Here is a 13,652-nt window from a genome sequence, read left to right on the forward strand (position 1 = left end):
TCTGTTCATTCACTAGGGCAGACATGGCAGGTATGACTGTTTGTCTTTTTTTATGTTTTATTCTAGATAAGGATATTGAAGCCCCAAGAGGTTAAGTGACTTGCCCGAGGTTAGTGAGATTTCGGCTTTCTGTGACCCTTTTGATGCCACCCCACTGCCCTCTTCACACTAGTGTGGCCCTGGGCATGTCTTATCCAGGGGTTTGGATTCAGATCACACCAAGTGCAAATGAGTTCCAAATTTGCCTTGAGTTTAAGCGTCAGGTTGAGCACAACATGAATGTCAGAGTACCCTAACCTCTGCTTCTGCTTCTGTACTTGGGTGTCTCAGCGCCTCTTCCTACCTGGTACCTAACCCACTCATCCCCTTGGCCCGTTCCCCACAGCTACGCCAACAGCACAGAGAATGAGGAGGGCTGCACGCCCCTGCACCTGGCCTGCCGCAAGGGCGATGGGGAGACGCTGGTGGAGCTGGTGCAGTATTGCCATGTGCAGATGGACGTCACCGACAACAACGGAGAGACCGCTTTCCACTATGCTGTTCAGGGTGACAACCCCCAGGTGCTGCAGGTGAGCAGGGGTGGAGGGCCAGGACCACTGCATGCTGGTGACACATCACTAAGCCCCTGAGCAGATGAATGAGCTGGGGATAGGAAGGCGTGGGTGAGCTTCAGGAGTGTTACGGAACCAAAAAAGTCAAACCCACTGCCCTGTTGTACTATTGTCAGCTCCTAGGCAAGAATGCGTCGGGCGGCCTGAACCAGGTCAACAACCAGGGGCTGACCCCGCTGCACCTGGCCTGCCAGATGGGGAAGCAGGAGATGGTTCGCGTGTTGCTGCTCTGTAATGCCCGGTGCAACATCCTGGGTCCCAGTGGTTACCCCATCCACGCCGCCATGAAATTCTCTCACAAGGGGTAAGTGCTCCCCGGCGAACAGGGGTCCTCACAGAGTGTGGGAAGCCCCTCATTAGCACAGGGGCTTCAGCTCCACCAGCCTCAGTGCTGAGTACCAGGGGTGGGCCGGCACAAAGAAGGAGATGCAGGGCAGATGTGTAGGCACGTGCATCTCAGTGCAAGAAACAGAACGTTTACAATTTTCTGGTTGTTAGTTGTTAGGTGCTATCGAGTTGGTTCTGACTCCTCGCAACCTCACATACAACAGGAAACACGCCACCCCTGCGCCATTCTCAAAATCATCAGTTGCTCCATCTCACTGAGGGTCACCCTCTCTTTCACTGACCCTCTATTTTACCCAGCATCATGTCCTTCTCCAAAGACTGGTCCTTTCCAATGATACGTCCTAAGTATATGAGACGACGTCTCTCCATCCTTCCTGCTAAGAAGCATTCTGGCTGTATTTCCTCCAAGACAGACTTGTCCATTCTTCCAGCAGTGCCTGGTATATTCAGTATTCTTCATCAACACCATAATTCAAAGGAATCAATTCTTCAGTCTTCCTTCTAGCTTTCATATGCACATAAGGCAATTAAAACTACCACAGCATGACTCCAGCACACTTAATCCCGCAGCGTGATTAACTTTGCTCTTTAGCACTTTGAAGAGATATTTTACCGCATATTTGCCCAGTATAATATTATAATTTGATTTCTTGACTGCTCCTTTCATGGGCATTGATTGTGGATGCAAGTAAAATGAAATCCTTAGCAATTTTAATCTTTGCTGCATTTTCTATGCTGTTGCTTATTGGTCCAGTTGTGAACATTTTTGTTCTCTTCCTATTGAGGTGAAATCCATATTAAAGGCTGTGGTCTTTGATCTTCATTAATAAGTGCTTTAAGTGCTCTTCTCTCTTTCAGCAAGCTAGCTTGTGTCATCTGCATGTGACAGGTTATTACTGAGCCTTCCTCTGATCCGGATACCACACTCTTCCTCATCTAATCCAGCTTCTCAGGTTATCTGCTCCACGTACAAGTTGAATAAGTATGGTGCAAGAATACAACCCTGGCGCACATCTTTCCTGATTTTAAACGATATTTTTCTGGAATGCAACATCATTTCAGACCACAAGTTTCCTTCTCCCAAACTGGAGAAAAACGATCCTAGCCTTTCCTGGGCCCCTGTTTCCCAGTTCCCCCAGGTGGTGCTCGGGGCTGGAGTCTCAGACAACCCCAAGGCTTGGAGGGTCCAGGCAACTTGTATCCACTTCCATGGCGGCCTCTAGCCTGATCTGAACAGCTTCTCCATGGTGACGGGGTCCTGCAGCCTCTGCTTGGCTCAGAGCGCAGGAGTGCTTGGCAAGATGGCCTGGGCCCAGCTGCTTACACACTGCCTTCCTGTCCTGATGGTGTCCTGCTGGGAGGCAGGGGCCAGGCTGCTCTGATCTGGGGAGAACTGGAGCTTTCTCAGGGAGCCCTGGTGGCACAGCAGTTAAGTGCTCAGATGCTAACCCAAAGGTCGGTGTTTCAAACCTACCCAGCAGCTTTACAGGAGAAAGAGCCAGTGATCTGCTTCCATAAAGATTACAACCAAGGAAGCCCTCTGGCTGTTTTAACCTATTCTCCATCCCTAGACACAGTGGTCAGTGCTGGCTGTACAGGGATGAATGAAGGACAGGGGACATACATGTCAACCTCACAGCAAGAAGAGACCCCAGAGAGTGTTTTTCTTTTCTGGGCTCCCCCTTGTTATTCCTGTAGGGCTGCCGTTTGCCCTACAGGGTCAAAACCTGGCTCAGTCTCCTCTCCTTCATTCTCCCTGTATTGTGTGTCCTTGAGTCGATTTCACAGCATCACGACCCTACACAACAGAGTGGAAGCGCCCCATAGGTTTACCGGCTGGGACCTTTGTGGGAGCCCAACACCAGGCCTTTTCTCTGACTGACGGAGCTGCTAGTAGTTTAGGATAGCTGACCTTTTGCTTAGCAGCCAAGCACTTGTTGCCCCACCAGGGCTTGCCTGATTTCCCCATACCTGGCCACAGTGAATGAGAACTTTGAGGAAGACTTGACTGAGTCATTGGAGAAAAACAAACACCTTACCTCCAAGAGCCAGGTAGCCTCCAAATGGACACCGACTGGCTGTGATGTGCTTGTCCACCCACTGGGTCTCACAACACCCTGCTCGTGCTGGGCTCCAGCAGCCTGCTAGCACCTTGCCCAGTGTACTGTCTCCTCAAATACCCCAGGCCACATGTGACCACACAGCGAGCACATCACTGAACATACACAGTGAGTCATCCCAGACCAGAGCTTGCTTCCTGCTGCCACGCTCCTCATAGGACCCAGCAGGGAGAGTCTGTCACCACCCACAGGTTCTAAGACTCGCCTGTGACCAGAGACTGTGCTATAGCTCTGGGAGCCCCTTTGCGGTTTACTACAAACCACAAGGTTGGTGGTTAGAGCCCACCCACACTGCAAGGGTGAAAGATGAGGCTTTCCAGTTGTGGAAAGGTTTACAGCCTTGGAAACCCTATACAGGGTCTATGAGTCAGAACACGAATAACAACACGTATTTTGATGGGGGGACATAATTCAATGCATGACAGACCCTCTGCTGCTGATCGTCTCTGATCCTTTGCACGGGGTCTCTCCTGAGGAGCTGGGGCTGGACTTCAGCCTGCATGGCATTTGCACCAGCACCAGAGTGGACGTGAGTGACTGCAATCATCTGGGAAGGCTTCCTGGAGGAGCGGGCTTGAATGTGCTTTGGGGGGTGGGGCCTCAAGACACCCCTGGCACCCATGCTCCTTGGTGTGTTTACAACTTGCTCTGCAGTTGGAACTTTCCCTGAGCAGTGGAGGGCACGCCGAGTCAGGGCCTATCGCAATGCCAGGCCCGCTCCAGCCTCTCGTCACTGCCTCGGCCCCTCTCTCTGCAGATGTGCGGAAATGATCATCAGCATGGACTGCAACCAGATCCACAGCAAAGACCCTCGCTACGGAGCCAGCCCCCTGCACTGGGCTAAGACTGCAGAGGTAGGTGGAGTCTAAGGGAGTGGGCGGGGCCTGCATGCTTAAGCTGCTGGCAGGAAGAGGCTCCTGAGAAGACCTTGAGGGTGACATTTGGGGGGCTGATCTCATGAGGGGCCCATAAGCAGAGGAGCTCACGGAGAGTTGGGATATGCTCACTGTGTGTGGGGTTCACCCCTCTGAGCCTGTGTCTTCACCTGGCTCTGGAGTCATCGGGAAGACTTCTTGGGGGTGGGAACCTGAGTGTGAAGTCAGTGAGGTCATGCATGAGAAAATTCTCGTTTGTCAAGTGCTTCATGAACAAAAGGTGATGTGTTGAGGATGTTGATGGAGATGATGAAGATGGTGGTGGTGGTGGTGGTGGTGGTAATGGTAGTGGTGGTGATGATGGTGGTGATGGTAATGGTGGTGGTAGTGATGATGGTGATGATGGTAGTGGTGATGGTGTTGGTGGTGATGGTAATGGTGGTGGTGGTGATGGTAGTGATGATGGTAGTGGTGATGGTGGTGATGGTGATGGTGGCGGTGGTGTTAGGTCCAGCCACACCCACAAGAGTCTGGCTAGTTATTTCCCCTGGAGTCTATCTCAAAACCACACTTGGTCCCTCTGGAATATGGACTTCTCTGGCCCTTTTGCCAGGAAGTGCAGTTCAGTGGTGCCAGGACGCTGCCTGACCTGCCCTTAAATGCCATGCCCCACAGTCGGGGTCCCTGCCTCTGCTGAGCCCCTCTCTGAAGTAGAACTAGATGCCAGGTCAGACTTAGTGTGCAGCCTTTGTCTTTGACCATCACCATGTCCCCTGAGGCTGGGACTCACATTCTATTTCACTGAAGGGGAAACTGAGGTGCAAAGGCATGCAGGCACCCCCCACAGACTCACACACCTGGGACAAGGTGGGATGGATTGGGGTTCAGGCTTGCTCTTTCTCCTGAGCCAGGCTCTCTGGGGCTGCTGGGATCTGGGGTGTTGGCAGGATCTGGGAAGGGATGACACCTTTGCAGTCCCAGGGAGTCCTCAGGGAGTAGAGCAATTCAGGGACAGGCTCCAAGGACCTGGGGGCCTCTTCCAATAGTTGGCACTTTTCCTGCTTTCTGTCCCTAGCTCTTGGGGTGCTGAGGGTGTGGGGGTCAAGATCTAAGTCCACCCCAAGATTGGGCTCTTTTTGTTGCTAGAGCTTTCTGGAGACCCAAGCCCTGAAGGCCTCTCAGGGAGGAGGGGGTGATGCTCGGTGCCCCCCTGCTCCCCATTGACAGGGGCCTGGGCCCCTCTCTCTGTCTCTTGCAGATGGCTCGCATGCTGCTGAAGCGGGGTTGTGATGTGAATAGCACCAGCTCCGCGGGGAACACAGCCCTGCACGTGGCCGTGATGCGCAACCGCTTCGAATGCGTCATGGTGTTGCTGACCTATGGGGCCAACGCTGATGCCCGTGGCGAGCATGGCAACACCCCACTGCATCTGGCCATGTCGGTGAGCCCACGCCAGTGTCCTCTTGCCCTGGGCCAGCAGGGAGAGGGGAGGACCGCAGCGCTGAGCACAAGGCTGGGTCCCCATAGTGCTCCTCTGCCTTTCCTTGCAAGACTGTGCTCAGAGCCTGCCTCCTCCTCCAGGAAGCCTTCCGTGCTCCCTCTCAGCCCACAGTAACTGTCCTTCCCCTGTACCCCAGTACCTTTTACTCCTCTGCCTCTGGTGAGAAGGAAAAAGTACACTTCTGGCTGCTGCCGGTGACCTTGGGCAAATCACATCACTTTTAGCCTCAGTTTCCTTATCTGGAAAATGGAGCTATCGATATCTACCTGGACAAGTCATTGGGAGATTAATTGGGAGGCATTTGACAACTCCCTGGTGACTGTCCAGATGACACACGTAAGTGCCTGGCCTGGGCTGAGTCTCTGAGCTCTGTCTGCATCACTATCTGGAGAAAACAGTCATTTCCAGGCTGTGAACTTTCGGAAGGCAGGGCCTGCTGACACAGTTTGGTAGCCCCGGGGAGGCGACTGTCATGCGTTTGTATTTCTGTGAGAACCTAGTTCCTGCTCTTAGTCTTTGCAGCCTGACTGTGGGGCTAATGCTCATATTCTTCAGCCCACAGCAGAGTTGGTTCCCACTCATAGTGACACAGTTTGTGAGACTGAAACTCTTTACAGGAGCAGACGGTCTCCTCTGTCGCCCAGAGTGGCTGGTGGATTTGAACCTCTGACCTTATAGTTTGCAGCCCAGTGCCTAACCCATATCACCTCCAGGGCTGTGGGTTCAGGGTAAGAAATCAAACAACCAGCTGCCATCTAGTCAAATCTAATTTATGGCATTCCCGTGTGTGTCCAAGGAGAACGGTGCTCCATAGAGTGTTCAATGACAGTTTTTTGCCTAGTGTGGCTCTGTAGGATAAGCACTGAACTTCCAGGTCAGTTTGAAATGCAAGGTCGACAGTTCAGTTCCACCAGCCACTCCTTGGAAACCCCTATAGGGTTCATGAGAACAGACTTGATGACACTTGACAAGTTTTTTCCCAAGGTACCTCTGGGCAGACTAGAATCAGCAGCCTTCCAATTAGCAACCTACGTTATTATGGAAGAGACATGGGTTCTGCAGCAATACCATATGCACACAAGTGATGGGGCGGGAGAGAGTTCTGAGATTCTAAAAGTAGTAGATTTCAGAGACATCTTGTTTTATACAAAAGGTCATTACTACAGAGGGGACTTTATTGCTCAAGAGGCTGAAGCTAAAAATAAACCCAGGGACATTTTTAGCACTGAATGGGCCCTTAGAATCATCTAGTTTATTAATCCTCAACTTGGTCCCTTCATACTCTTCAAAATTATTGGGAATCTCCAAGAATTTTTGTTTATATGGAATTATATCTACCTGTATTTACCATGGAGACCTGGTGTGGCACTGCAGGATATACATTGAACTTATCACAAGGTCTGCGGTTCAAACCCACCTGCTGCTGCTTGGAAACCCTATACAGAGGTGCTCTGAATTGGAGCCAACGTCAAAGGCACTTAGCATCTACAACAGCAATATTTACTGTTAGAAATCAGAAGTGAGAAATGTTAGAAGATGATTATCAATTTACTTTAAAACAATAAACCCAGGCCTGCTAACATAAATAACATTTTTTAAAAAGAGAGAGAAGAGTCTCATTGTGTAACATTTTTTTCAGATCTTTTTAATGCTTGGCTTCATAGCAGACATGGGTAATCTCATGTTGCCTACATTTAATCTCTTGCAGTGTATTGTTTTGTTGTAGAATGTGAAGCCAGTTTTGCCTCACACAGATAATGTAGTTGGAAAAGGAAGGAGTATTTTTGGATCACTGTGGCTATTCATTGATACTACTGCAAACCTGGAACCGTGTGGCTCTGTAGGAAAAGCAGTAGACTCTGAACCACAAGGTCAGTAGTTCTAGCCCACCAGTCGCTGCACGGGAGAAAGATGAGGCTTTCTGCTCCTGCAAAGATTTACAACTTTGGAAACCCTTTACACAGGGAACGGACTTGACAGTACTTAACAACAACTCCTTCACACCTTGATAAATGGTAGCTTCTGGAAAGTGGCGGGGTGGTCTCTGAAATCCTCAGTGGACTCTTGGTGTTTTGTTACGTTAAAGCCGTTGTCGGGTGGCATACTTTGTTTGGATCTTGCCCATACTTGTTCTTGTATCATCCTTTGGAGAATACTGGTTCTCTGATTATGCATAACTTCCAAACATTCTCCCATTTTATTATAAACCCCCAAACCAAACCAGCTGCCATGAAGTTGACTTAGATTCCCAGCGTCCCCCCCCCCCCCCCCCCAATGTGTGTCAGAGTACAGCTTTGCTCCATAGAGTTTGCATGAGCACCAGGCTTTTTCCCAAGGTGCCTTTGGGTCGATTTGAACCGTCAGCTTTTCTGTTAGTAGCCGCCAAGCCTTTACCCATTTGTGCCTCCCCCCAGAGACGCCTCATTTTATTCAACTATGAAAGCCCCTCACCTTTGTAAATATTGCCACTGATCTCATCAGAAAAGTCTGGAAATATTGGGATGCTGCTAAGCCCACGGTGGGATGTACAGGTGTGCTGAACTTCTCATTTTGGCTGGAAAGCGTGATTTTTACGATTGGCAAAAATTACCATCAGCTGTTTTCAGATCACTGTGGCTATTGATGCGACAAGACTCACGGCATTCACTTCTGAGAAAAACCATCGTCGTATCAGTTAGTTATTCAAGTCAAAATGGAGCTCCATGAAGAAAAAAAGAAGGCGGTTCGTTCATCTTACAACTCAAACAACCGCACAAGGCCCTTTCCCCAAGACTTGATGGGCTGCAGAAATGCTTGATGGATCTTCTTCGATTCTTAGCACAGAATCATCAAAAGATGCAGATGCAGGGATCAAAACTGAATAAACGTAGTCAGGTTTACTGCTCCATTAAGGCAAGGAGCCCTGGTGATACAGTCATTCAAGTGCTTAGCCACTACCCATAAGGTCAGGGGTTTGAACCCACCAGCTGTACAGTCTGCCCCTATAAAGATTGACAGCCTGGAAACCCTATGGGACAGATCTACTCTCATCTCTTTGTCTCCAGTCCTATCTCTGAGTCCGAATCAACTCTATGGCAGGGGGTTTGGATCCTTAAGACAGTCTTGTTTTGGGTTTATTTGAGGGTTTTCCTAAGTGGAATGGGCTTTTTGTTTTTAAGTTAGTGCATGGCGGCAAACAAAAGCACGCTCACTATTGGCTCTGGTACCAGACTGTTGATTTGTGGGAGCTGGCAACTGCGATTACTTTTCCTTTCTCCAGGTAGATGTCAGCTCAATGCAAAAGGCAGCTACCATCTTGCTATTTTTATGAATCGCATTTTGACCTCACAGACCCTCTGAAAGGAACGCAGACTCAGGCCCATAGACCAGTTTTTGTCATATTCATGAACCGCCTTGACAGAGACGGGTATCACAATTTCATTAAACTCAGTTAATCAAAGTCACTGAAATTAACTTTGAAGGAAATGACATAGCCCTGCCTGAAGTGGAAAACCAGCTCCATAAGTAACCAAAAAAATCCACCACTCGTCTGTCAGTTTGTCACACTGTGGTGGCTTGCATGTTGCTGTGATGTTAGAAGCTCTATGAGCTGCATTTTAAATACCAGCAGTCATGTGTGGTAGAGAGGTTTCAGATGAGCTTCCAGATTAATACAGACTAGGAAGAAGGCGAGATGGATTATTTAGTCACTGAAAATCTTACAAATAGCAGTGGACGACTGTCAGATACCAGAATATTCAATATGGAAACATGATGAAGAGCACCAGAGTATTGTCAGATAGTGCCAGAAGACCAACCCCTCAGGTTGGAAAACATTCAAAATACGACTGGGGAAGAGCTGCTGCGTTCTCAAAGTCGAGTTGACCATGATGACCTGAATGAGGAGAAACAGTTGTAAACAACAATTAATAATCAGAACATGGAACATAGGAAGTATGAATCTAGGAAAATTGAAAATTGCCGAAAAGGAAATTAAACGCCTAAAGATGGATAATCCTAGGCATTGATTGCTCTTGAGCTTAGAGAAGCTAAAGTCAATGCAAGAAATGAAGTAAAAGAGCTCAACAGAGTATTTCAAAGGACAGCTCACGACGATGAAATCAAGTATAGAACTATGCAAAGAGCTGATGTTAGAAAACCAAAAGGAAAGAGCGTGTTCAATATTTCTCAAGCTGAAAGTAATGAAGAAAAGAACTCAAGCTCAACTTGCAATGTTAAAGGATTTGGGAGCAAAATATTAAATAATGCAGAAAACATCAACAACAACAAAATGGAAGGAATGCACACAGTCACTGTACCTAAAAGAAGTGGTCGATGTTCAGCCATTTCAAGAGGTAGTTTAAAGGTACTGAGGAAACACAAGGCTCTAAGAATTAATGGGTGCAAATTGAAGTCTTCTAACAAACTAATGAAGCACTGTTGGCACTCTTATGCCAAGAGACTTGGAAGACAGCTACTTGGCCAACCAGTGATGTTCTACCATTTCAAGAGCCAATGATACTGAAGGAAGAAGTCCACGGTGCACTTAAGGCGTTGGCAAAGAATAAATCTCTGGGAATTTATGGAATACAAATTGAAATCTTTCAACAAACTGATGTCAGAAGGATCTTGGCTGAAAGCAGAGAATACCAGGAAGATATTTACTTGTGGTTTACTGAGTATGCAAAGCCTTTCGCGTGTGTGGATTGTGACAAGCTATGGACAACATTGTGGAGAATGAGTATTCCAGAATATTTAATTTCTCATGAGGAACTTGTACATAGACCAAGAGGAAACCTGGGAGGCAGTTTCTACTTTGCACACATGGAATCAACTCAATTATAATAAACAATGAAAACATATGAATCTGTGCCCGTATAAACCCTAATGGTATATGAAGAACTGTTTAGAAACCCCCTTTTAGATGCACCCTTCATCCTCTAGGAAACTGGGCCCAAAGGCAGGGAGGTGACCAGAAGTCAGGTTCTCAAGTGGCCAGTCCATGAGTTTGTCCTATAAGACAGACTCCAAGTGTTTAAAGGTATGATACTCTGTGGAGAGAAGCTAGCTGTGAAGGCTGCACCAGTGCCTGGCTACCCTGTTAGAAATGGTATTCCCTTTTCTTATTCCCTCCCTCTTTGCTACTCCTGAAAGCCATCCATAGCTGACTCTTCATTGGCCCCACGGTCCCTGAGGTGCCAGAGTGGCACTGCTTCCTTCAAGCAGGAGGTGGAGAACATGGGCAGGGAGGAGGAGGAGTCTAGTTTCTGTCTGGGCTCCTAGACCCTCACCTGTGGATACCTTTAAGCCTATTGGTCAGTCTGGGCTCCACCCTCACCTAGGGATACCTTTAAGCCAGAACTTCAAATGGTAGGCTGCAATACCAGGTGAGGTGATGGGATGGAAAGAGCCCTATTGTCTCCCCCCCCCCCCATTATGGGTAAGGTGAAGGCCAGGGGTCCTTTTCCCCTTCATTTCCTTGAGCTGGTTTCCTTTCCATCCCCAACAGAAAGACAACATAGAGATGGTGAAAGCTCTGATTGTCTTCGGGGCAGAGGTGGACACCCAGAATGACTTTGGGGAGACTCCTGCCTTCATAGCTTCCAAGATCAGCAAACGTAGGCACTGTGTACTCTGGGGCAGAATTTGGGGGCGGGCAAGGGTGTTGGGAGGTACAGGGGCTGGAGGAAGGGACCCTGAGCTCTGGCAGAGGTCTTCCTGGTCCTCATCTCATCTCAGGGTGCCTGGACCCCAGTGCGGCTGGGGCAGGGGTTGATCTCAGCCCCACGTGGGGAATTCACTGTGGGTGCATGCCCGTTTGGATGGGGCTCAGGCACATGCGCATGCGCTGTTTGTTCACACAGCCTGCCTTGGCTTCAGAGCTGTAAGATGTAGAGCCCCCGAGCCCGGAGACTGGCGCCCCCTCTGTGGGGCATTAGGGCACTGCAGAGGTTACTGCAGAGGAGGACCCGTAGTGTGTGTGTTAATAATGTGGCGGGCTTTTCAGTTACCCCATCTCCTATATGGGGTGATTGCCCATAGGCTGGCCCGCTGACCCCGTTTGAACTCAGAAGGGGACTGTGTGTTCAGCAGTTTAGAGACTTGCTCAACTGTAGGAGGGAGTGCTCTCTAGACTGGAGCAGAAGGGAAAGACTGGTCCCTCCTACTCCACTTGTCTTCTGTGGGGGTGTCCAGCCCTTCTCTGGCCCCAGGAGACTGCTCAGAATGTGTACCAGTGGAGTCAGTACTCCCCACCCCAGGGTGGAGTCGGGTTCCTAGGTTTCCCAGCTCCCCATGCATCCTGGTGACCTGGTAGATGGGAGAGGGAGCTAGGTGTAGAAAGGAGGGGTCTCCCACCTGCATCTTGACACCTTTTCTGACCCTGTGCCATCTCCCCTCCCCAAACCATGGCAAGTTGTCACCAGGAAAGCGCTCTTGGCTCTGCTGGGAACTGTAGGGGCCGACCCACTCATCCCAGGGATGCCTGTGGAGCAGGGCTCCGCCTCCGCACTACAGCCCCCCATCTCCCCGGAAAGAGCACAGCCCCTACCGATCAACCTCAGCAACTTAGGTAGGCTGCCTGCCTCCCAAGTCCCCTGGCCCTGGGCTCCCCGCAGCCCCAGTGGGAACAACACGGTTGAAGGGAGGCAAGGTCAATGGGTCAAGACTGGTCAGCCTCTGTCAGTCAGCTGAGGAGACCTGGTGGCACAGTGAGTTAAAAGTGTTGGGCTGCTAACGAAAAAGTTAGCAGTTTGAACCCACCAGCCTCTCCGCAGGAGAACAAGGAGGCTGTTTCCATAAAGATTTATAGTCTTGGAAACCCTAGGGCGTAGTTGTACTCTGTCCAAGGGTCACTCTGAGCTGGAATCGACCCAGTGGCAGTGGGTTTGGGTAGGACAGCCAGTCACCTGGACACCGGCCTTGAGAGGACATCCCCCAAAGCTCACCGTGGCCTGGAAGCCATACAGTAGGGACAGAACCTTTGGGCTTTGGGTTCCTCTCACTGTTTTGTCTCTGTTGTTCTGAGGCTTAGCGCCCACTGGTGGCCACTGAGTGACCTGCAGGCTTTCGGAGGCATCTACCCCATGTCTCCTTGGCTGCCCAGGGAGGAGAGAGATCCCTTCTCAGGTGTTGCCACCAGCTGGGTCCCCCACCATCCCGCGCCCCACTAAGGTCCCACTGGCCATGGAACCCATCTTTGGCAAGCCAGACTGTTTTGGTTACCATGAGGGGAATAGATAGCCGCACCCCTACTCCGGATAGCCCAGTCCAGCCTGGAGCTCAGCAGAGGCTGAGAACTAGTGGCCATAGTCCTCACCTGCCCAGGTCTCCAGCCATAACGTCCACCACCTTGCATTTTTATCTCAATCCACAGGCAGGCAGTCCCCCACAACAGGCTGGACGGTGGGCCTGGGGCGCATGGTCCGGTGGGTAATGTCCTGGGCTGAGAGAGCCTGTGGGCTAGCTGTTGTCTGCATTGCTGCTGTTCCTTTTTCTCAGCTGCACCTGCAGACATGGACGTCCACCTCAGCACTGTCCCTGGCTCTCAGTGCTGTCGCCTGCTCCTGGCTGGTCTCCTGCTTCTCTGGCATGGCCCCGGGGAGGGAGGCACGCCGCTTTGCAGACACGCTGCCTTGCTGCTTCTAGATTCATGTCTGGTCCCAGGTGGACCTGCCCATGTCAAAATAGGGCACCACTGGGCCAGGCTCCCGGGGGCTGGGATGCCTGTCAGCAGGGGCAGTTTGGGGTGGACATGGGATGGTGGGCCTGGGGCATGGGGGAAATGTGGATGGGTGGATTCCATCTGAGGGACTACTGAGGAAGTTTCCAGATCTGGAATGGGGACAAGGGGCATTTGAAGTACGATTAGGATCCTCTCCCCATCATTCAAGAAGTTAAGCCATAAGGAATGTCCTGCCCCTGCCCTGTGGCCACATGACCTGGGACAAGTCCTCTGGTGTTTCTGCGCCTCGTGCCGCATCAGCATAGATACATGAACAGTTTGAACTGTAAGCACAGGACATCATGGGCTGGCTCTGCGGTGTTCAGGAGGAAGATATTGAGGGGAATCCCAGGAACTTTTGGTGCAGGGTGGGGCCCTTCCCAGAGCAGCAGGCTCCCTTTGGCACTGCAACCCCTCTGTCCCAGGGGGCAGCAAGGCGAGGGGTGCAGCCGTAGTAGATTGGCTCTCGGGGCCAGTGGGCTGGCAGGGTCAGGC

The 13,652-nt window shown here is 50.5% G+C and overlaps 1 protein-coding gene across 2 annotated transcripts in view; it reads left to right on the forward strand.

Moving 5' to 3' along the window:
* The window catches only part of PLA2G6 (phospholipase A2, group VI (cytosolic, calcium-independent)), a 73,516-nt gene that overhangs the window by 35,899 nt on the left and 23,965 nt on the right, over window positions 1-13,652 (forward strand). The window contains exons 4-9 of one of the 2 annotated variants that reach the window (XM_006865191.1): window positions 386-569; window positions 728-915; window positions 3,837-3,933; window positions 5,213-5,395; window positions 10,944-11,052; window positions 11,850-12,005. In XM_006865191.1, coding sequence (XP_006865253.1) covers window positions 386-569; window positions 728-915; window positions 3,837-3,933; window positions 5,213-5,395; window positions 10,944-11,052; window positions 11,850-12,005 — 917 coding nt within the window. The remainder of the gene's footprint in view (window positions 1-385; window positions 570-727; window positions 916-3,836; window positions 3,934-5,212; window positions 5,396-10,943; window positions 11,053-11,849; window positions 12,006-13,652) is intronic. The other variant, XM_006865192.1, reaches the window with a different exon arrangement.

The sequence above is a fragment of the Chrysochloris asiatica genome, unplaced genomic scaffold (genome assembly GCF_000296735.1).
Source record: "Chrysochloris asiatica unplaced genomic scaffold, ChrAsi1.0 scaffold00076, whole genome shotgun sequence".
NCBI lineage: Eukaryota > Metazoa > Chordata > Mammalia > Afrosoricida > Chrysochloridae > Chrysochloris > Chrysochloris asiatica.